This window comes from Crinia signifera, chromosome 1 (assembly GCF_055691185.1).
Source record: "Crinia signifera chromosome 1, ASM5569118v1, whole genome shotgun sequence".
NCBI lineage: Eukaryota > Metazoa > Chordata > Amphibia > Anura > Myobatrachidae > Crinia > Crinia signifera.
Genome location: NC_139217.1, coordinates 28,667,622 through 28,689,592, shown reverse-complemented (window position 1 = coordinate 28,689,592; position 21,971 = coordinate 28,667,622). Strand labels below are relative to the sequence as shown.

Sequence of the window (21,971 nt, the reverse complement as noted above, 5' to 3'; positions counted from 1 at the left end):
GCAGCAACTAGTCTACTCCACTGAAGAAGCGGGCGCCCTTGGAGGCGGGGCCCAGAGCATCACGCAGGGAAGCGTGTTATACACAAGGGCCTGACGCACTGCACTGCGCAGGTCCTTGTACACTACAGTACTGTAACACACACAGCCTGCACTGCACCGCGTCAGGTCCTTGTACACTACAGTACTGTAACACACACACAGCCCGCACTGCACCACGTCAGGTCCTTGTACACTACAGTACTGTAACACACACACAGCCCGCACTGCACCATGTCAGGTCCTTGTACACTACAGTACTGTAACACACACAGCTCGCACTGCACTGTGTCAGGTCCTTGTACACTACAGTACTGTAACACACACAGCCCGCACTGCACTGTGTCAGGTCCTTGTACACTACAGTACTGTAACACACACAGCCCGCACTGCACCATGTCAGGTCCTTGTACACTACAGTACTGTAACACACACAGCCCGCACTGCACCATGTCAGGTCCTTGTACACTACAGTACTGTAACACACACAGCCCGCACTGCACCATGTCAGGTCCTTGTACACTACAGTACTGTAACACACACAGCCCGCACTGCACTGCGTCAGGTCCTTGTACAGTACTGTAACACACACAGCCCGCACTGCACTGTGTCAGGTCCTTGTACACTACAGTACTGTAACACACACAGCCCGCACTGCACCACGTCAGGTCCTTGTACACTACAGTACTGTAACACACACAGCCCGCACTGCACTGTGTCAGGTCCTTGTACAGTACTGTAACACACACAGCTCGCACTGCACTGCGTCAGGTCCTTGTACAGTACTGTAACACACACAGCCTGCACTGCACTGTGTCAGGTCCTTGTACACTACAGTACTGTAACACACACACAGCCGGGCATAGATTTTATATGCAATGAAATTAAATTCCTAGGGTAATGAATGGTCGCTTAAACTTGCGGCGGGCAGATTAATGGGAAATGTAAATCCATATTGATAAATGTAAGGTCCTGCATCTTGGGGGACATAACCAGGGTGCTAGTGTTATACTCTAAATGGGGTAGATTTAGGTGAAGCAGAAATGGAAAGTAACCTAGGAATACCAATGGATAATAACCTTGGTGGCTATGCTCAGGGGTAGATGTACGAAGCAGTGATAAGGGAGGAGAAGTGAGCCAGACGAGAAAGGGCCCATGGGCAACCAATCAGCACTTAAGTAACATCTATAATTTGCATAATATAAAATTATACAGAGCAGTTGCCATGGGCCATGTCTCCTCTGGCTCACTACTCCTCCCTTCTCACTGCTTCGTACAAAAAAAAAAGTAAGGTAACATTACAGGTCATTGTGATGAATAAAAATGTTTTCTTGCCAAATTTTACACCTGTTTGGCAAGTTCACTTGGCACTCAAAGGATTAAGGATGGTGACCAGGACATGGGGGTACACTAAAACTGAAATGAGGAGGTTTCATACCGATAGCAGGAAGGGTTCTTTGCGGTGTGGGTAGTAAAGGTGCGGAACTCCCCACCAACACAACTCACTAGTCAAGCCAAATATTGAATCAAAGTGTATAATCCTAGAATTCACTCCAATGAGATCAGTTAAAACAGGTTGGACTTGATGGATGAACGTCTTTATTTAACCTTCCCTACTATGTTACTACTATGTATGTAGTCACAGGATAGGGGAATTTCTTTTTTTTTTTTTTAAGGAAAATAACCTTTACTAGAAGAACCTGGCCCCTCCCTATAAACGAGAGCTGGTTGCTGGTGTTTTTCATCATTCTGGTAGATAAACTATTTATAGTGTAATGGGGCCTTTCCCAATTCACAGTACAGCCAGGACTGGGTCATACACCGTCCTGTGATCGGAAATGAGTCATTGCTTAAGGTGCCCATACACTAGTAAGATTTATCTTCAGATCTGGCTGGTTGGAACAAAAACATGGTTATGGATGAGTGACAGTTTGTCAGTTTTCCACCATTTCCAAGCAAATGGTCAACTGTCATCCATTACCAGGTTTTTGTTCCAACCAGGCAGATCTGCAGATAAATCTGTGTGTGTATGGCCACCTTTAGGGGGAGATTCAATCGCCGTCGAGCATCTCCCGTGGGGGAGATGCTCGACGGGCCCTATTCAATGCTGTCTTCCCCGACAGCATTGAACAGGGTTTCCTGTCAGAACGAGCCCCACATCTCTAGCTGTCGGGCTCGTTCTGCCGAGAACAGCCGGGAAGTGACGAGCTGCCGGCTGCAGCTCGTCACTTCCCGGCCGCAACTCGCGGCCACGCCCCCTTCTCGCCGCTCGGCGGCCGGGACATTGAATCCCGACTGCCGAGCTCCAGGCGAGCTCACCGAGAACGGGACAGGGGCACGGCTGTCGCGCTAGCTCGACAGCCGTGCCCCTGACATTGAATACCCCCCTTAGAGTATGGATAATGCAATCTGCAGAGCTGCTGCTGAGGTGGAAACACAAGTCCCAGCAGACACCGTGAGCCGCTGGACGGATGCACTGGTACTTGTAGTTCCCCCATTCCCGGAGAACCACGGATGGCATAACCCTGCCTTAGGACGTGGATATTGCGCGGCCACGTGCTTTTCAGTTTCCATCAGAGTGGCAGGGGTGGGGGAGGGGAGCCCCATTTATCCCAGCTGCTGCTGCAAGCGGATATTTTGGTTTGAAAGGTTTTTTTTCTTCATATTGTCACGTTGCGCACAGAGAGCGTGTAATGAGTTCCGATATGCAGGAAGCCAGAGACGACACCAGCTGCTTTTCCACAAGGAAGGAAGCTGCGTTATGTGAATGAAAATGAAGGAGATGGTTAACTATTCAGACACTGGTCACTGCAGAAGCCTGGGACCACCCGGGAACTATGTGGGGCGTTGGATTTATCTGCCATGTTCTCAATGTAGGACTTTTCTTTCGTTAATATCCTCTGATCTTAGTGCATGTATAAGCCCCCCACATAGTCATGTTACTGGGGACAGTAAAGACCGTTCAAAAATGTCATCTTCTGTTTATTTTTCACAATGTGCTCGATAAGTCGCTTTGTCACCACTCAAGACGATGAATCATTAGGACCTGACCTCCTGACACGCCATGTTTGTTTCTAATTATGTTGGGCGGTTGACAAGAGTGCCGGGAACTGGAACAGAAATGCCGAGCTAGGCTTTTAGACCACACCGGCCCATCAGACCATTGGCCCTCCTGGAATTTTCCAGATGGCCACTCTGGCCGCCGATGAATACGCTCTTCCTGTTAGTTGCTGACTGCACCCATGGTTTTAGAAAAATTTCCAACAACTTCTAAGACTATGTATTTCTATGTATGAAATACTGATATTAGAATTCCCTGTTTCAGTTCCTGGGAAACTTCATAACCTATCCTAAGATGGCCACCAAGATCTCTACTGATCATGTGCAGGGGCCATCTTGTCTTCACTGTCACATGTCTTCTACCGGGCACCAAGACGAAGGTGCACTTCCCTTTATCAGGTATTAAAGGGCACTTGTCTCAACATTATTCTTGCCTGGAAAAACGTGAATTTCATTTTGGCAAATTTGGCATATATAACCTGGCTGCAACCTCAATATTCAGTATCTCGCTGCAGTGGATTCTATTCGATAAATCTTGAACCTCCTGCTCCTTAGACAATCTACCTTAAATCACCAACCAGATCATCCACATCGCTTATGGGGCGATGTTCTGAGCCATGCTCAGAACGCTTGGTCATCAAATGTGTCTTACTTGGATGCAAATTCGGCTTAATATTGAAAATATATAATTAGTAATTTATTTTAAGAGAGAAAATGAACGTGGCTCCACAAGGAATGTAGGCCTGAATGTAAAAGCTAAATCACTCTTTTTGGATTCTGTAGAACAAAAATGTATTTGGAACACCCATCGGAAGTGCGATCATTCCAACCAGCCAATTAGTTGACTGATTGGAATGAAATCTGGTAATATATGGGCGCAAATGACCGTTTTACTATAAAATGTCCTATGGAATAGCAATTCCTGTTTGACGATGCTAGGCGTATCACCTCATTACAGTTGCTTCTAGAAGTTCAGATGACTTAAAACTCAAGTTCTTCAGAAGGATCCTCCTTAACAAACACACATTGCCCTCTGACCTTGGTTTGTAAACACTGTCCTTTTTAGCGCCAAGAAAATTTGCCTTTTCAGCCTTGGATTTGAACTTGACAGCTATCTGTCAATTGTACTCATCCTACAAAACAAATATTCAAGGATGACCCCGGTGGTGCACATATGGATTTGAGTTCTCAGATGAGAGTGATCTGTCAATTCTACTCCTCCTCGGAATATATAAAGAACGGAGGATGAACCCTGGGGGTGCACGTTTGGAGTTGAGCTCAGTTGACAGCAGGGTTCATCTTTGTAATACTTGTGTTTATGATTTAGCTGGCACAGCGGTCAATCCAAGCCAATCAGCTACTTTCATTGTTTTGCACAGTCTGTAGTAAATGACAGAAGCTGATTGGTTAGTACTGCAGCAGGGATGAGGTGAATGAGAAATATCCAGTCCAGGATTTAGAGCAGCAGCAGGGCTAGTGAGATCCAGTCCTGATTTCCTAAGTTGTATTGTGAATCCCTGTCTGCTGATTAACAACACCTGTTACTTCCGGTTGTATGTTTGTCCATAGCAGGTCAGTGTTCCCAATGCCTTTTAGCGGCTGGGTCATAGGTTGGGGTGAATGTGTGGATTACGTTGGGCATTTTTTGGAGTACCCGTATTGTGAAGCCTGCGTTTTGCCTGCTGAAACATGCCGTTGCCGTAACCTAAGAATTGCCAAGCTGATATCCTGGTATGCTGTCTATCTATCCTGTCTATCTGCTGCAAATAAAGAACCACGCTTCGTTTCAATCTATGTGATTCCTTGTCACAGTATGTTATCGCTCTCCAGGATTTGGTGCATCTTCGCCTAAATCCCATGATGCTGCAGCGCTGAACATTAACTACACCCTCACATATAACCTATTAAGATCTATAAAAACATTGCTCAACATTTGAATCCTATTCAGTCCACGCTAGGCCCATAGTGCCGACATTTATAAAATATTATATTGCACACATCACTCCCATGCAGTCTATGAATTTTGTCTTCCGGCATCCAAATGGCATGGTAATATGGCTGTACAGATGGTGGCAGGTAGTGCGGCAGTGCACCCGTCTTAGCAAAGCTCACTGATCATTTAAAGGAGCTTAAAGGGTTTTAAATGAGTGATCTGCAATCTGTACATGACTGAAAACGGCAAGAAGACGAGACTGTAATATATGGACCTAGCAGGCAGTCGGTATAGGCCGGTCTCTGATTATACACATGGCAGGCAGTTGGTATAGGCCGGTCTCTGATTATACACATGGCAGGCAGTTTCTGAGGGCAGACACGGCAGTCAGACCGGGCAGTCTCTAAGAATAGACATGGCAGTCTCTGCAAGTAGACTAGATAGTCTGTCGGACCGGGCAGTCTCTGTTTGTAGACTAGACCAGTGATGGCTAACCTTGACACTCCAGCTGTTGTTGAACTACACATCCCAGCATGCCCTGCATCAGTTGTAGCATGGCCAAATAGCAAAATTGTAGCACGGCATGCTGGGATGTGTAGTTCAACAACATCTGGAGTGTCAAGGTTAGCCAACACTGGACTAGACAGTCTGTCAGACCGGGCAGTGTCTGCGTGTAGATTCGGCAGTCTCTACCTGTAGACAGTCTGTCAGACCAGGCGGTCTCTGTGCGTAGATGTGGCAGTCTCTGCGTGTAGACAGTCCGTCAGTCTCTGCGTGTAGATGCGGCATTCTCTGCATGTAGACAGTCCATCAGACCTAGCAGTCTCTGCGTGTAGACAGTCCGTCAGTCTCTGCGTGTAGATGCGGCAGTCTCTGCATGTAGACAGTCCGTCAGACCGGGCAGTCTCTGTGCGTAAATGCGGCAGTCTCTGCGTGTAGACAGTCCGTCAGACCTAGCAGTCTCTGGGCGTAGACATGGCAGTCTCTGTGCGTAGATGTGGCTGTCTCTACGTGTAGACAGTCCGTCAGACCTAGCAGTCTCTGGGCATAGACATGGCAGTCTCTGTGCGTAGATGCGGCAGTCTCTGCATGTAGACAGTCCGTCAGTCTCCGTTGCAGACATGCAGTGTCAGGACACAACGTGTAGGGTAAACACTGGATTTGCATCTCACAATGGGAAGCAATTTGAGCTCCAGTCTGTAATTCTGTATAATTTGGGGAATAAATGAGTCTCATACATTCCAGCCTTATTCCTACAGACAAATCCTTTCTGCAGTTACTATGGTGACATCATGGGAACTAATTTTCTCTCCGACATGGCAGATATGCCGACGCGGATGTCACACTGTGAGAGTGACAGGAAGTAGGAGTTCTCGCTTATTCAAGTTCAAGAAAGGCAAATGTACTAATGATGTTGTCAGCCCCTCTCCTCACGTGCACCTAAACTAAGTGTTCTTTTATATATGGTCTGTGCCATCATAATACAATGCTTTCTTCATCAGAAACTACAAAACTATATAGGGCATAAATCTGAAACTGTAAAGCATGGCATGTCGGTTAGCTCTACATCACCAAAAATGTATCTAAACTAGTCTGCAGTACTAGGCAGCTCTGTTATCCAGGAGACTAGCAAGCCAATCACACAAGCTTTCACTCTCCACTGACCAAGAGTGATGCAGACAGAAAGGCGCTGCCTTCTCAGGATTGGTTCCTGTGCACTGATTGGTTCCTGGCATGACTGCCCATTTCCCAACGTTCCAGCTATACCCGGGGTATAGAAGCTTCGTTACATAAACTATTGTGTGGTAAATTTTTGAAAGTTTTGTGCCTATTTCTCTGGATTGTGGCCAAATTGTTGATTGTATAGAAACTGAGCTGGGGGACACGTTTTTTCCATTCATCAAATGACGTGTTTGTTCCTTTTTAATGTCATGGAGAATTAAAAAAGAATGCCGGAAAATCTGTGGGTACTCTTTACCTAGCACGGCGCCCACGATCTTGATCGTGGGCATCGTGAGGTAAAAAATCGCGTCGGTCGCGTCGTATGCGGGCTAAAGATGCCCGGCCGCGGCGCGACCGTCGCGATGTCCACGATTTCCCATTTAAAACCATGTTAAACATGGACATCGCGTCGGTCGCGTCGCGGCCGGCCATAAATGTGCACACGATGGCCGCGACGCGATGCCCACGATTTGCCATAGGAATCAATGTTAAAAGGCCCGATGGACACGATTTTCATGTTAAATGGCTGAATGGACCCGATTTTACCATAGGAAACAATGTTAAATGGGCCTTAGAGCCCAAATAGTTACCCTGAACTCTGAAATGGCCCCCCCAATTGTTTACCCACCCCACGATCAACGTCAACCCGAAGCGTGGCGAGCGCAGCGAGCCCGTGAGGGGCGGCGGTACGCGTCCTCCAACCTTTTCATACCCCCACTATCCACGTCGGCGTGGAGTTGAGAATAGAATAGTGTGGCGAGCGCAGCGAGCCACCGAGCCCGAAGCGTGGCGAGCGCACGCGGATACCTTCACAGGTAAACGCGTCCCTTCGCGGGCTTCACAGGTGTCCGCGTCGCCATGGACACCTGTGAAGCCCGCGAGGGGACGCGTATAGCTGTGAAGGTATCCGTGTCCCCTCGCGGGGCTCGCTACGCTCGCCACGCTTCGGGCTCGCTGCGCTCGCCACACTATTCTATTCTCAACTCCACGCCGACGTGGATAGTGGGGGTATGAAATGGTCGGAGGACGCGTACCGCCGCCCCTCGCGGGCTCGCTGCGCTCGCCACGCTTCGGGTTGACGTTGATCGTGGGGTGGCGTAAACAATTGGGGGGGCCATTTCAGAGTTCAGGGTAACTATTTGGGCTCTAAGGCCCATTTAACATTGTTTCCTATGGTAAAATCGGGTCCATTCAGCCATTTAACATGAAAATCGTGTCCATCGGGCCTTTTAACATTGATTCCTATGGCAAATCGTGGGCATCGCGTCGCGGCCATCGTGTGCACATTTATGGCCGGCCGCGACGCGACCGACGCGATTTCCATGTTTAACATGGGTTTCAATGGGAAATCGCGGGCATCGCGTCGGTCGTGTCGCGGCCAGACATAAATGTACCCGCGATGCCCGCGATGGGCGCCGTGATAGGTAAAGAGTACCAATCTGTGTATCATAAATTTATATATAGCTTTGGATAGAATGTATTACATAAAGCTGTGAACGCTTGGTTTATATACAGTATATTGGCTAATTATTATCTCCTTTTTTAAAAAACAAACAGAAACCTTTTGTGTATTAAAACATCAGCTGAGGTCCTGTTTGGATTGCACCTTGCAATAGGCCATGGGTTAGGTGGCAAGTTTCCAAATCGCCGTAGTCAGGGGAAAGTGATAGAAGTTCTACTCCCGTGCCTGCACTCGCTGTGGGGCAGATGTACCAAGCCTCAGAGAGAGATAAGTGGGAAGAGACCTAGGGGCAGATTTATTAAGTCTGGTGAAGTGATAACGCACCAGCCACTTCACCAGGCTTAATACATCTGCCCAAAGTACCAACCACTCAGCTCCTAACTGTCATTTTTCAATCGCCTTCCAGTGACATGGCAGCTAGAAGCTGATGCTGCTAGCATCGACAACATGCGGCTAGCATCGAGTTTCGGTGATGGAGACCCCGCGATACCTGTAATGTGGTGTGCGGGGGTCTCCGTCACATCCCAGCGGCTGTCAGTGTCCCCCTGAGTCGCCTCCTCCCCCCTGCAGCCGGATGTCCTCCCGGCTGTGACACCTGCTGGGGGAGGAGGAGATCGATGGAGGCCGAGAGGGGGGGTCGCGCGGGCGGCGATAGAAACCCATAGGCTTCTATAGGGTATCGCCACATACTGCCAGGCGGAGATGGGGCGGGCGGCTAATGGTACATAGGAAATTTTTTTCCCTTTAGTACATCCCGCCCTAAGGCACAAACGCAAGCTACTGGGTGTGGAGCGGGATACTGCTGCTCTCACGCCGTGACAGGAAGATTTTGTTCCACTTGCATGAGAAATGAAAATGTTCCCATGTCCATGCAGAAGAGAGGCAACCATCTTGTACACTGAACCAATGTTCATGACTATGTAGAGAATCTGTTTTAGTAGAGACGGCCATTTTGTGCGTTGCTCATAAGAATACACCCTACTTTCAAATCTAAGCAAGCTACGGCCCTCATGCCTTAGTAGTAAATTAATAATATTAATACCAGTACGGTCTCAAAATGGCTGCCTTTGGCTTCGGTTTGGTGGTCTTGGAGGGGAAAAAATGTTGAAACTATAGCACTGAATTAATATCCCATTTATTAAACGGCAATACATATGGGGAAATGTGCAGGCTACTGTGGGTTTTATGTGTGCCTTGCCAGTATTCCGCCTTGCGGTTATAGTCAATGTTTATTGAAAATAATTGAGGATTGTTTGTGTGGTAAACGCCATCGTTATTTTAGTCACACCTTTCTATTTATAACAATGTGACCGCTCGGATAAGGAAGCTTGTATGTTTCCTGCCTTTATCGCTGTAATGAACTATCAAGGCCCCCACAGTGTCATTTGTCATCACCGTCCCCTGCGTGCATCCAGTGTATGATATCACGTTAGTGATGAGGGAGCGTGTGACTGATATTATAGCAGTCATCTCTGTCACTGAATCTACCGAATCACATTTCATCAACCATAGAGGGGGGGTATCAATGGGTCCCCTGGTAAGAGCATTCCCAACTAGGCCTCATCTCCATGGCAACAGATAGTAAAACAGGCTTTACATAGTGGCATATTACATACCAATCAGGCATGTTCTAACGCAATATATAAAATGTGCGTTCTGCATAGGGGCTTAATATTACATAGCAGTATTTGGGGAGGGGTTGGCAGAGTAATGAAAGCCTAAACTGGCCTTCAGTGTGCTTGCTGCAGCCACCTTGCTTGTGCCTGCAGCCACTGCCGAGGAACCGCGGTAATTCCGTCTCGGATTATGAGGTATCCGGTGTCACTGGTAAGGTTTTATCAGATACAAGGATTACAGAGCAGCCACAACTGTGTGTGGTCTCCTAGGTAACAGGCATACTTTGTACCATCTTTCTTATGGTCGTTGCTGCAGGACAGGGTTTCTGGAAGGAGGTCATTTGCATGCCAGATTTCTCAGATTTCCCTTGGCTAAACCAGCACAGCCTCCTGTTTAATATTCATCCTTTTATACCGGACTCCGTATCCCGCTTCTTCTCATAAGAGAATGCTGCAACTCAAAATACTTATTTTCCCATCATTTAAACTCTTGCAACAGATGACAGGAAGAGTAGGCGCAGGTTCCTATAAAACCTTATTTGTCACTTAAGAGGAATTATGAGGTTTGGGTAGTACTGTATCTTGGTAAGTTTCACATGTGCATATTATGGCTACCCTAGTATTATATTTTTACCTTTTAAACTGTGACAGTTATTTGCAGCCATCCACTAAGCAGGGATTTTTTTACACCTAGTGCCTGATTCAGTACTGCTCACTAAGCAGCGACCGTTCGCTGCTTAGTGGGTGGCTCAGCACCTCCTGGCCGAATTACTGTGCACACATTTAATGTGACATGCGGAAAAACAGCAATTGCATTGTTCCTCTCCGTTGTGAGGTCGTATCTGTGTGGAGTTTGTATGTCCTTCTACATGTTATGCCTGGGATTCCTCTGTGTGCTCCGGTCCCCTCACTCCAAACACATACTGGTAAACGATGGTCACTAACCAACCATTTCTAGTATTCAGTCTAGACTCTAGAGGGTATACAGTCGTTGTGTCGACATATACATTGGGTCGACATGGCTAGGTCGATGGGTTTTTCACTTATTCTTTAGCAGACATGTGCTGACAGGTGGTATTTCATGCCCTACCATCTCTATGGTGTGGAGGCAGCATAGAAGTGTCCAAAGCATGGCAAGCGCAGCGGTACACCGATACGGTGTCCATGATGACATTCGGGACAAAAAAGAGTGAAAAAAACATGTCGATCTATCCATTGTCGACATAATGTGTATGTTGACCTTCCAGCCATGTCGACATTAGACATGTTGACCTATTTCAGGTGTCGACCTAAGCCATGTCGACATTCAATGGTCGACCCAATGTATGTCAACCTAATATTGATCGACACAATGACCCATACCTGATCTGTCTCTCCATCGGTTGTGTGGATCACAGAGTGGACATGCACAAGGTCAATGTTGACATGGAAAAGGTCGACCTATGCAAAGGTCAACATGAGTTTTTTGGTGTCCATGTCGACACCTGAGCACGTGGAGCCCTCAATTAGTGTGGCGCTACAGTGGATTGTAAAGTACTAAAAATGACTCCAAAAAAAAAATCAAGAAAACTGAAAGTCAACATTTTAATGAGCTGACATTGCCATGTCGATCTTTCGCTAATGATGGCCTAGTGCATGTCAAACTAGACACTGTTAAGCGATCATCCGGATCTGCTGTGTCAATACATACAGCACTGTACATGACAGAACACATGACCCTGACTCCTGGTGTCTGACGTCCCGTAATACATCCCACGTAAGGCAAAGTTACTTAGTCATTCCTGATTGCCTCAGCCGTGGTCCTAACGTAAGCCACAGAATCTGGGGATTAGACAGAGGTTCTCGCTCTAACGTGGTTTGTTTTATAGGAAGAAAACTAATTTACAGTAATCAGCCTAGAATTACTGAATAGGGTGACGGGGAGAAGGGGATATAAGTGTGCCTTTGTCAGGTTTTCCCGATTGCTATGGAGTAGTATTTGGTCCAGGCCCAGTCACTGCACTGGCTAGTTGGCACGTGGACAGCCGTGGTTAGTAGATATACGGGTAGCCACGGTTAATAGATATGTGGGCAGCCACGGTCTATGGACTGATAGCCGTTACTGTATTGGGCACTGATAATGACGCAGGCCTCTTTCTGTAGCGATCAGGAGCAGAATCAGCAACTTGAAAGTCCCAAAGGCCTACTGCACCTCACAGCTGCCCCCACTAACGTTCTCCGTGCTGATCAAACCTGCTGTGTCCCCCAGATCTAGATTTTGTGAGGAAGGGTAATGTCCTGTTCTCATGTTAGGAGAGATGTGATGGGTGCGCTGTAACGGCACTAAGGCAGAGGCTATGCGCCCGTAATGACTGTGCCCGATTCTCAGCGGGCCTGAAATACTCTCAGCGGTGAGAGTACCAGCATTGCGCGTATGTTACTGCAGTAAATGGGTGAGCTGCTCGGGGTGTGGTATGGGGTTCCGACAGTCCGGATCCCGACTGGCCGGACTCAGACAGCATGGCGAGCGCAACAAAGCCCCTCGCGGGCACGGTGGCTCACTATGCTCGCCACCTGTTCTATTCTCCCTCTATGGGGGTCGTGGACCCCCAAGAGGGAGAATAGCCGGTGGCCGACGGGAACCTGTCTGTCGGTGTTTTAACAGTCGGGATCCCGACGTCGGGTAAATGACTGTCGGGACCCCGTCCGGCACCCAGCTGCTTTCCCAGTGAATAATAGCTTGTGTCTGAGCTGCGTGTATATGACAGGGTCTCAGGATTATATAAAAGGAGTGGGAGCAAGCAGACGCCTGTCCGGCAGTAATCCCTAAATCTCCATTCCTGGGTGGGGTCTGCTGCCAATTACCGCTTAATACTTAGTGACTACAGTACGTGCCAGTGCATGATATGATTATACTGTAAGCGTTGTCTGCAATACAGTAGAAGCCTGTCCTATGAATGAATATTATGTACTAGCTAAGCCTGCTCGAAGCAAAAGCTTCGAAAGCTAGTCTGCTACTTTGTGATTGCCTCTGTATTTCTGTATGTGTGATTGCCTCTGTGTGTGTGTTGAAAGAATTCTTATGGAGACACCCAGGTGGTTTTTCAGGGACTCTGTGCCAGGTCAGGGCTGTAGGGAGAATGGTCCAGGATCACCCACCAATGGGATTGCTCATCTTGAACGTCTGTCCTGCCATGTTTGCGTCACATGACATTCTCACCGTGAACCCAGATACATTGGCGATGGATGCCAGCTGCTGATGTTCCCTGTAGCGCAGATATCTGATCACATGACACACCTCGGTGTGTGACCATGTGTGCGCCAGCCCCGCCATCTTATGCCCGTAACACAATCTCACATTGAGGTGTCATTTTACACTCAGTGCTGCGATCAACAGGGATTAAATCTGAGATTTCTCCGGTTCTCTGCTGCTTATCTCTGTCCCCATATGGACTCGCTGGGTAACTCCACACTAGGTTGGCGTTACCCTTTACCCGTCGATGTGGGACTTCACGGATAGATGGGGCACATGAACTGCAGGCCCAGGCCTCCACAAAAAAATAGGCCCATCACCATGGCAACATGAGGACCAGCCGCACAGGTGCTCACATTCCACTGTGAATTACCTGTTTATATTTTTCTCAATGGGGGTCAGATGTACTAAGCCTTGAAAAGTGATCAAATAAAGAGTGAAAAACCACCAACCCATCAGTTCGTTACCGCCATGCCACAGACTGGGTTTAAAATGGCAGTTAGGAGCTTTCGAAGACTTGGTATGAACCAGGGAACAATTAGGTAGGGGTTAAGTGTAATATAGGTCTTGTATGTAAGTACGTGGCGTGACTGCCAATTGCACAAAATTCCCCTTTTCTTTCCTCCTGTGTTGTGTTGTGAGCATGTGACAGGTGCCAGCCCACTGGGGCGGGGACTCCTATAAGGCTGGCTGCACGCCCGGCCTCTCATGTAAACAGATCTGGCACTGACAGTAGCTGCGTGTTGTGTTATTACAGAATGCAGTTCTTCCCTCCCATACACTTCCATCCGAGGAAGCACAATGGGAGCAGCAGTCGGTACGTTTCATTCCTTCCCTGGGAACCAGCGCAGGCTTCTCTGACTGATTGCAGAATTCCTGCAATGCTGGCCTGCACTCAGCGCTATATTTATTTACACAGTTGGGGGGGGGGATTCTGCTACATCTATTGTGTCACTTGCGGGCTTCCAGCATTAGGTTTGTATTTGTAGGGGTGTTGTTGCTTTTTCATTCACTGCACATTTCCGAAGGGTCGTATTCTCCAGTTTGGGGCAGAAAAGCAGCTATTTCTGTAAAAGTTATTGTAGGTTGATTCTCGGGGAGACTATATTAATGTATGCAGCAGTGATGCCAAATGGGGCTTGAAAATTGCAGTTTATTTTGGTTGTTTGAACTTGCCTTGTGCTGTTACTCTTTCTGCTGCATGCACTGACGGTGCTGTACCTGCTGCATGCAGCATACACCCTGCAGGTCTGTATTTGTATCCCCTGTACACACTATACACCTGCACTGACTGTGCTGTACCTGCTGCATGCAGCGTATACACTGCAGGACTGTGTTATCCCCTGTACACACTATACACCTGCACTGACGGCGCTGTACCTGCTGCAAGCAGCATACACGTTGCAGGACTGTATTATCCCCTGTACACACTATACACCTGCACTGACGGTGCTGTACCTGCTGCAAGCAGCGTATACACTGCAGGACTGTATTATCCCCTGTGCACACTATACACCTGCACTGACGGTGCTGTACCTGCTGCATGCAGTGTACACACTGCAGGACTGTATTATCCCCTGTACACACTATACACCTGCACTGACGGTGCTGTACCTGCTGCATGCAGCATATACACTGCAGGACTGTATTTTTCCCTGTGCACAATATACACCTGCGCTGTACCTGCTGCATGCAGCGTATACACTGCAGGACTGTATTATCCCCTGTACACACTATACACCTGCACTGGCGGCGCTGTACCTGCTGCATGCAGCGTACACACTGCAGGACTGTGTTATCCCCTGTACACACTATACACCTGCACTGACGGCGCTGTACCTGCTGCAAGCAGCGTACACGTTGCAGGACTGTATTATCACCTGTACACACTATACACCTGCACTGACAGTGCTGTACCTGCTGCATGCAGCGTACACACTGCAGGACTGTATTATCACCTGTACACACTATACACCTGCACTGACGGCGCTGTACCTGCTGCAAGCAGCGTACACGTTGCAGGACTGTATTATCACCTGTACACACTATACACCTGCACTGACGGTGCTGTACCTGCTGCATGCAGTGTACACACTGCAGGACTGTATTATCCCCTGTACACACTATACACCTGCACTGACGGCGCTGTACCTGCTGCATGCAGCATATACACTGCAGGACTGTATTTTTCCCTGTGCACACTATACACCTGCACTAACGGCGCTGTACCTGCTGCATGCAGTGTATACACTGCAGGACTGTATTATCCCCTGTGCACACTATACACCTGCACTGACGGTGCTGTACCTGCTGCATGCAGTGCACACACTGCAGGACTGTATTATCCCCTGTGCACACTATACACCTGCACTGACGGTGCTGTACCTGCTGCATGCAGTGCACACACTGCAGGACTGTATTATCCCCTGTGCACACTATACACCTGCACTGACGGCGCTGTACCTGCTGCATGCAGCGTACACACTGCAGGACTGTATTATCTCCTGTACACACTATACACCTGCACTGACGGTGCTGTATCTGCTGCATGCAGCGTATACACTGCAGGACTGTATTATCCCCTGTACACACTATACACCTGCACTGACGGCGCTGTACCTGCTGCATGCAGCATATACACTGCAGGACTGTATTTTCCCCTGTACACACTATACACCTGCACTGACGGTGCTGTACCTGCTGCATGCAGCGTACACACTGCAGGACTGTATTATCCCCTGTGCACACTATACACCTGCACTGACGGCGCTGTACCTGCTGCATGTAGTGTACTCCCTGCAGGACTGTATTATCCCCTGTGCACACTATACACCTTCAGCACTAGCTAGCTAGATGAGCATGCTCTGACTTTTAGTAGTCTCAGAGGAATGACTGTCTGCATGGCTGGGGTATAGACCTGCTTTGGGCTCATAGCTTTCCCTCATTCCCACTGTACATTCCCTTCCCCAGTATTGCTGGGGAGGTGTCTGAGATTTGCTGTGACAGGCACACATTTACAATGTGCCCTGTATGAGAAAAGCGTGTGTAGAAGCATCCAGCAAGGCAGGAATGCCACGGCCTACAGTTCGCCCAGCCACTGCAGCTACTGCATCCCCAGTGGAATTTTCCAGCCACCTGGAAGGGTGTAACGTAGGGAATGAGAGGAATGATAAGAGTATGGGGAGGAGGACGCATTTCTCAGGGCCTTGCTGTCACTGGAGGCAAAATACACTGAGCCCTGCTCACATGGGAGGACAGAGAGGGTTCTGTGTAGTGTGTGTGTGTGTGTGTGTGTATATATACTGAGGTACCAGAATCCGCTTCTGGCTTTGTGAACCCTCACATGGAAGGACAGGGGGCTCCGTGTATTGTGTGTGTGTGTGTGTGTGTGTGTGTATATACTGTATATATACTGAGGTACCAGAATCGGGATCTGGCTCTGTGAACCCTCACATGGAAGGACAGGAGGCTCCATGTATTGTGTGTGTGTATACTGTGTATATATACTGAGGTACCAGGATCTGGCTCTGTAAACCCTCACATGGAAGGACAGGAGGCTCTGTGTATTGTGGGTGTATATACTGAGGTACCAGAATCGGGATCTGGCTCTGTGAATCCCCACATTTGAGTACAGAGGGGTCTCTTGTGGGTGTGTGTGTGTGTATACTGTATATATACTGAGGTACCAGGATCGGGATCTGGCTCTGTGAACCCTCACATGGGAGTACAGAGGGGTCTCCGTGTATTGTGTATCTGGGTCAGCACTCCATAACATACAGTAGAATGAGAGTGGCTGGAGGCTAGCATGGTGTACTGTTCAGTGTGTTTGGGGCGGCTGATATATTTCGTTACGTCGGCCATCCTGTCCGCTCGGTAAACACCATGTTTAGTGTGTACCTGGCTTAATACTCATGATTTACCACCGACTGTGCGCCCCCCTGGGCAACAGGCCGCCATCACGCTGTCATTGTGATGGGCCTATGTTTATGTAGAGGCCTGGAGTCCCATCTGGCCCTGATTATGGACATTATTGTCTCTTTGATTGATAATAAATAAATATCGGAACCATGTTACTGTTCTTGGCATAATACATGATCACTGCATGGTTATACTAATATGGAATTGTCTGTCTGTCCTGCAGCCCATCCATGAGCCCAGACTTCCAGCATTACAGCTTCAGAATGCCTAACATCGGGTTCCAGAACCTTCCCCTCAACATCTACATCGTGGTGTTTGGCACGGCCATCTTTGTGTTCATCCTGAGCCTTCTCTTCTGCTGCTACCTGATCCGGTACCGTGTTTTGTTTTCTGCTTAGCAACTGTAGTGGCGGCAAGCTGCCATTGGGGGCGCTGTGTTAAGAGAGGGATGGGCAACTTTACTTTCTCTACCGTCCAATGGGATACTGGGCTTCACTACTATGGGGATTGAGACCTCCGCAGGAGAGACAGGCACATAAAAGAACTTTCAGTGTGGGTGCACTGGCTCCTCCCCTCAATCTCCCTCCACTAGTCAGTTTTGAAAAATGTGCCTCAGGAGAGGCAGTGCTTCTGGATGCTCCAGAGTTTTTTCCACATTTATTTTCAAGTTTGTTATTTTGGGGCGCTGTGGTGACCACACAGCTGTCCTGCTTCGTGGGTGTCAGGGGAAGGGTCAGTCCCCGACCTCTTCAGGTGCAGAGCTGACCCTGCTACAGGACAATCCAGTCCTGCGTGGGACTTGTCACCGCACAGCATTGCGCTGTAGCGAGCAAGTCCCCTAGCCGCCGCACACCCCTGACAGGTCTGAAGACATCGGTGGTGAGTACAGGCTGGGGGTCCCACAAGGGGTCCCCGCAGCCATTTCTGGTGCGGCAAGACGACGGCTAGTAATGGCGGCTCTCCAGCAGGGACCGCGTGAACACCGCGTCTGGTAACTGGCATAGGGGTGCTGCCGCTGGACCACCAGGGACACCCCTCAGGGTATAATGTATGATATATATTTTACACCTTTAATAATGTCAGTATAAATATATGTAAGCGCCAGCTCCGTGTAAGGGGGTGGGGCTTCACTCAGAGCGGGACCAAGCTCTGCTGGGCGCGCGCTGTCACTTCCTGCTTCTTCACACGCTGCCAGACTCCATTACAAGGGCTCCTCACTGGCGTGGTGGATCCGGGTACTTGCAGCACGGCAGAGACAGCAGGTTTTTATAGCGATTTAGCTTAGTCAGACACTGTGTTGTTTATATCACTGTGTTTAGCGTTACCAGCTCACCCAGATCTGTGAGTTCAGGTTAAGGGTGCACTTGGCTCCCCAATTGCTCTGTTTTTTCCCCACTGATTAGTTACAGACACAGCATAAAACAAGCACATAGTCTGTTTTCACTCAGAGGAAACACATCCAGCAGTGTGTGCACGTGTGTGACTGCGTGGGGGTTGTGTTTGTTACTACAGACATTGTAGTACTATCTCATCATGGTGAAAAAGTTCACTTGTATGGTGTGTAGCACCAAGTTTGTGCCCAAGTCTCAGTCCCAGGTTACTTGTGAGGTTTGTATGTCACCACAGCCTAGTAGTGCCGACACCCAGATCAGTGGGGTACCCCCACAGCTTGTGGGGCCATCGCAGGCAGACGAGCAGGAGCCTGCTTGGGCTTCCAACATAAAGACCTTGTTGGATTCTGTAGCTTCACAGCTTTCCACTAACACTCAGCAAACGCAGAGGGTTCAGAGGGAATTGTCCATGTTAGCTGCCAGGGTGGATATTCTTCATACCCTTAATGTACCTCCTCCTCCCGCACAGCCTCAAAAAAGGCAGGCTACTGCGATGGATCCTGACACAGAGGATGAAGATGAGGACATATTGGAGGAGGGTGAGGAGCAGGGTCTGCAGGAACCAGCTCCGGAGGCGGCAGTGCATGGTCCCGAGCCACTTATCAGGGCCATTAGGGATGTTTTAGATCTCCCAGTGGAGGCATCCGCAGAAGGAGATCCTTTCTTCATGACTCAGAGGAAACAGCCAGTATACTTCCCTGAGCAGGCGGAGTTAGAAACTGTTTTCAGGGCTGCATGGCAAAACCCTGATAAGAGGTTTACTCTTTCAAAACGGTTCACAAATGCATATCCTTTTGAACCTTTGGGCAGAAAGAAGTGGGAGGAGCCACCGGTAGTGGACTCCTCTGTTTCCCGCCTTTCTAAAAAGGTATTGCTACCAGTCCCAGGGGTATCCACCCTTAAGGACGGGGCGGACAGGAGGCTGGAAGCTACCCTCAAGTCCATATATACGGCTAGTGGGGCTTCCCAGCGCCCAGTTTTAGCCAGCTGCTGGATGGCTAAGGCAATTCATACATGGTCAACCCAAATTCAGGAAGGGTTGTTGGGTGACATGACTGTGGCCCAAATAGGTGACAGCCTGCGTCACATTCAGGATACCGCTAAGATCCTGTGCGAGGCGCAAAAGGAATTGGGCGCTATAAACGCGCGCAATTCCGCCATGGCGGTTTCAGCCAGACGGGCCTTGTGGCTGCGTCAGTGGTCTGCAGATGTAGACTCAAAGAAGAGTGTGGAGGGTATTCCCTTTACAGGAGAATGGCTGTTTGGGAGTGAACTAGACGGTTGGATTTCCAAAGCCACGGCAGGAAAATCTACCTTCCTTCCATCAGCTCCCACGGCTGCAAAGCGTACCTTCACAGGTGCTTCCCAGCAGTCCTTTCGTGGGAACAGGTTTCGCCCCAAAGCTAGGGGCGCCTCCAATGCCAGCAGGGGCACGAGAGGCAAGTTTAGGAAGCCTAACACCTCCAACACCCAAGACCGCCCAAATGCCGCGGCTTCCTCTAAGCCTGCAGCATGACGGGGTTTTCCCGCCACGAGACTCTCTCGCGGTGGGAGCGCGATTGTTGCATTTCAGCCATGTGTGGGACGCCTCGGGTCTGGATTCCTGGGCCAGGGGTCTCATTTCTCTAGGTTACAGGCTGGAATTCGACAAACCTCCTCCCAGACGATACTTCAAGTCGGCACTTCCAGCATCCCAGGAGGATCAGGTGCTCCTTCAGGGGGCCATTACCAGGCTGCTTCAGTCTCAGGTAATTGTACCGGTGCCGGACACGGAGCAGGGCCAGGGATATTATTCAAACTTATTCCTGGTTCCGAAGCCAGACGGCTCAGTAAGACCCATCCTGAATCTAAAGTCACTGAACCCCTTCCTGCGTGTGTTCAAGTTCAGGATGGAGTCCTTGCGCTCTGTGATCGCCAGTCTAGAAAGAGGGGAGTTCTTGGCCTCTGTAGACGTCAAAGACGCCTATCTACACATTCCTATCTGGCCCCCACACCAAATCTATCTCAGGTTTGCCTTGGGGAACGACCATTACCAATTCCGGGCGTTGCCCTTCGGCCTGTGGACAGCCCCGCGGGTTTTCACAAAGGTAATGGCGGAAAATGATGTCACTACTCAGGCTCCGAAGGGTCAATGTAGTGCCATACCTGGACGACCTGCTAATAAAGGCAGGGTCGGCGGAGGCTTTAAGCAGTGCTCTCAATCTGTCCATACAGGTTCTAAGAGACCACGGGTGGGTCCTGAACATGTCCAAATCATCGCTGGTTCCGACCAAGAGGATGGTTTTCTTGGGCATGATTCTGGATACATCGGAACAAAAAGTCTTTCTGCCGTTGGAAAAGGTCACTGCAATACAACAACTGGTCAGGGAGGTCCTTCAGTCACCTCTGGTACAGATCCATCTTTGCCTCCGGCTTCTAGGCAAGATGGTAGCTTCTTTCGAAGCAATACAATTTGGCCGTTTCCATTCCAGGACCTTTCAATTGGACATTCTGACAAAATGGTCCGGCTCCCCCCTGCAGATGCGCAGAAGGATTGGCCTTGCAACAAGAACCAGGATCTCGCTACAGTGGTGGCTAGATTCATCCAATCTGTTGGCAGGCAGACGGTTCCAGATCCAGGACTGGATTCTGGTAACCACGGACGCCAGCCTAAGGGGCTGGGGAGCTGTGACACAGGGAGTCCGCCTTCAGGGTCGATGGTCTCCACTGGAGTCGGGCTTTCATATCAACAAGCTGGAGTTGAGGGCGGTTTACTATGCCCTGTTACAGGCAGCTCCATTGTTACAGGGCAAGGCGATCCAGGTCCAGTCGGACAATGCCACCACTGTGGCCTACATAAATCGGCAGGGTGGTACCAAGAGCATGCCTTGCATGAGAGAAGCGTCAAAGATTCTGTCTTGGGCGGAACAGAATGTCCTGGCCCTGTCTGCCATTTTTATCCCGGGGGTCGACAATTGGGAGGCGGACTTCCTGAGTCGCCACGATCTTCACCCGGGAGAGTGGGGCCTTCACACGCAAGTGTTCAATGCCATAGTGGATCTGTGGGGGCTCCCTCCGATCGACCTGATGGCTTCACGATTGAACCACAAGGTAGCAAGGTACTGTGCACGGACCAGAGACCCAGGGGCCATAGCGGTGGACGCTCTCACCTGGACCTGGGATTTCCAATTGGTGTACCTGTTCCCACCTCTCCCATTGTTGGCTCGGGTGCTAAAGCGGCTCCGGCATCAGGGGACGGAGGCAATACTGGTGGCACCAGATTGGCCAAGAAGGGCCTGGTACGGGGACATTCAGGCCATGCTAGTGGAAGACCCGTGGCGTCTGCCCCTAAGAAAAGACCTGCTCCTCCAGGGCCCGTTCGTCTTCCAGGACTTACAGCGGCTACGTTTAATGGCCTGGAGGTTGAGCGGCAGATCTTAGTCCATAAGGGTCTCCATCCCTCGGTCGTCACTACAATGATCAAAGCCAGGAAGCCGGTGACGGCTTCGCATTATCATGTAATATGGCGCAGATATATTGCCTGGTGTGAGAAGAATGACTTGCCTCCGGCCAGTTTTCGATTAAACAGTCTGCTACGTTTCCTTCAGGCTGGTTTGGATAA

General features: G+C 49.4%; 1 protein-coding gene across 2 annotated transcripts in view; it reads left to right on the top strand.

Annotated features, from left to right (window-relative positions):
- Positions 1-21,971, top strand: part of LOC146074025 (RING finger protein 24) — a 60,636-nt gene that overhangs the window by 21,961 nt on the left and 16,704 nt on the right. The window contains exons 1-2 of one of the 2 annotated variants that reach the window (XM_083181751.1): positions 13,753-13,878; positions 17,203-17,352. In XM_083181751.1, coding sequence (XP_083037877.1) covers positions 13,820-13,878; positions 17,203-17,352 — 209 coding nt within the window. In that variant the 5' untranslated portion in view covers positions 13,753-13,819. Of the gene's footprint in view, positions 1-13,752; positions 13,879-17,202; positions 17,353-21,971 lie in introns of those variants that run through there. The other variant, XM_083181832.1, reaches the window with a different exon arrangement.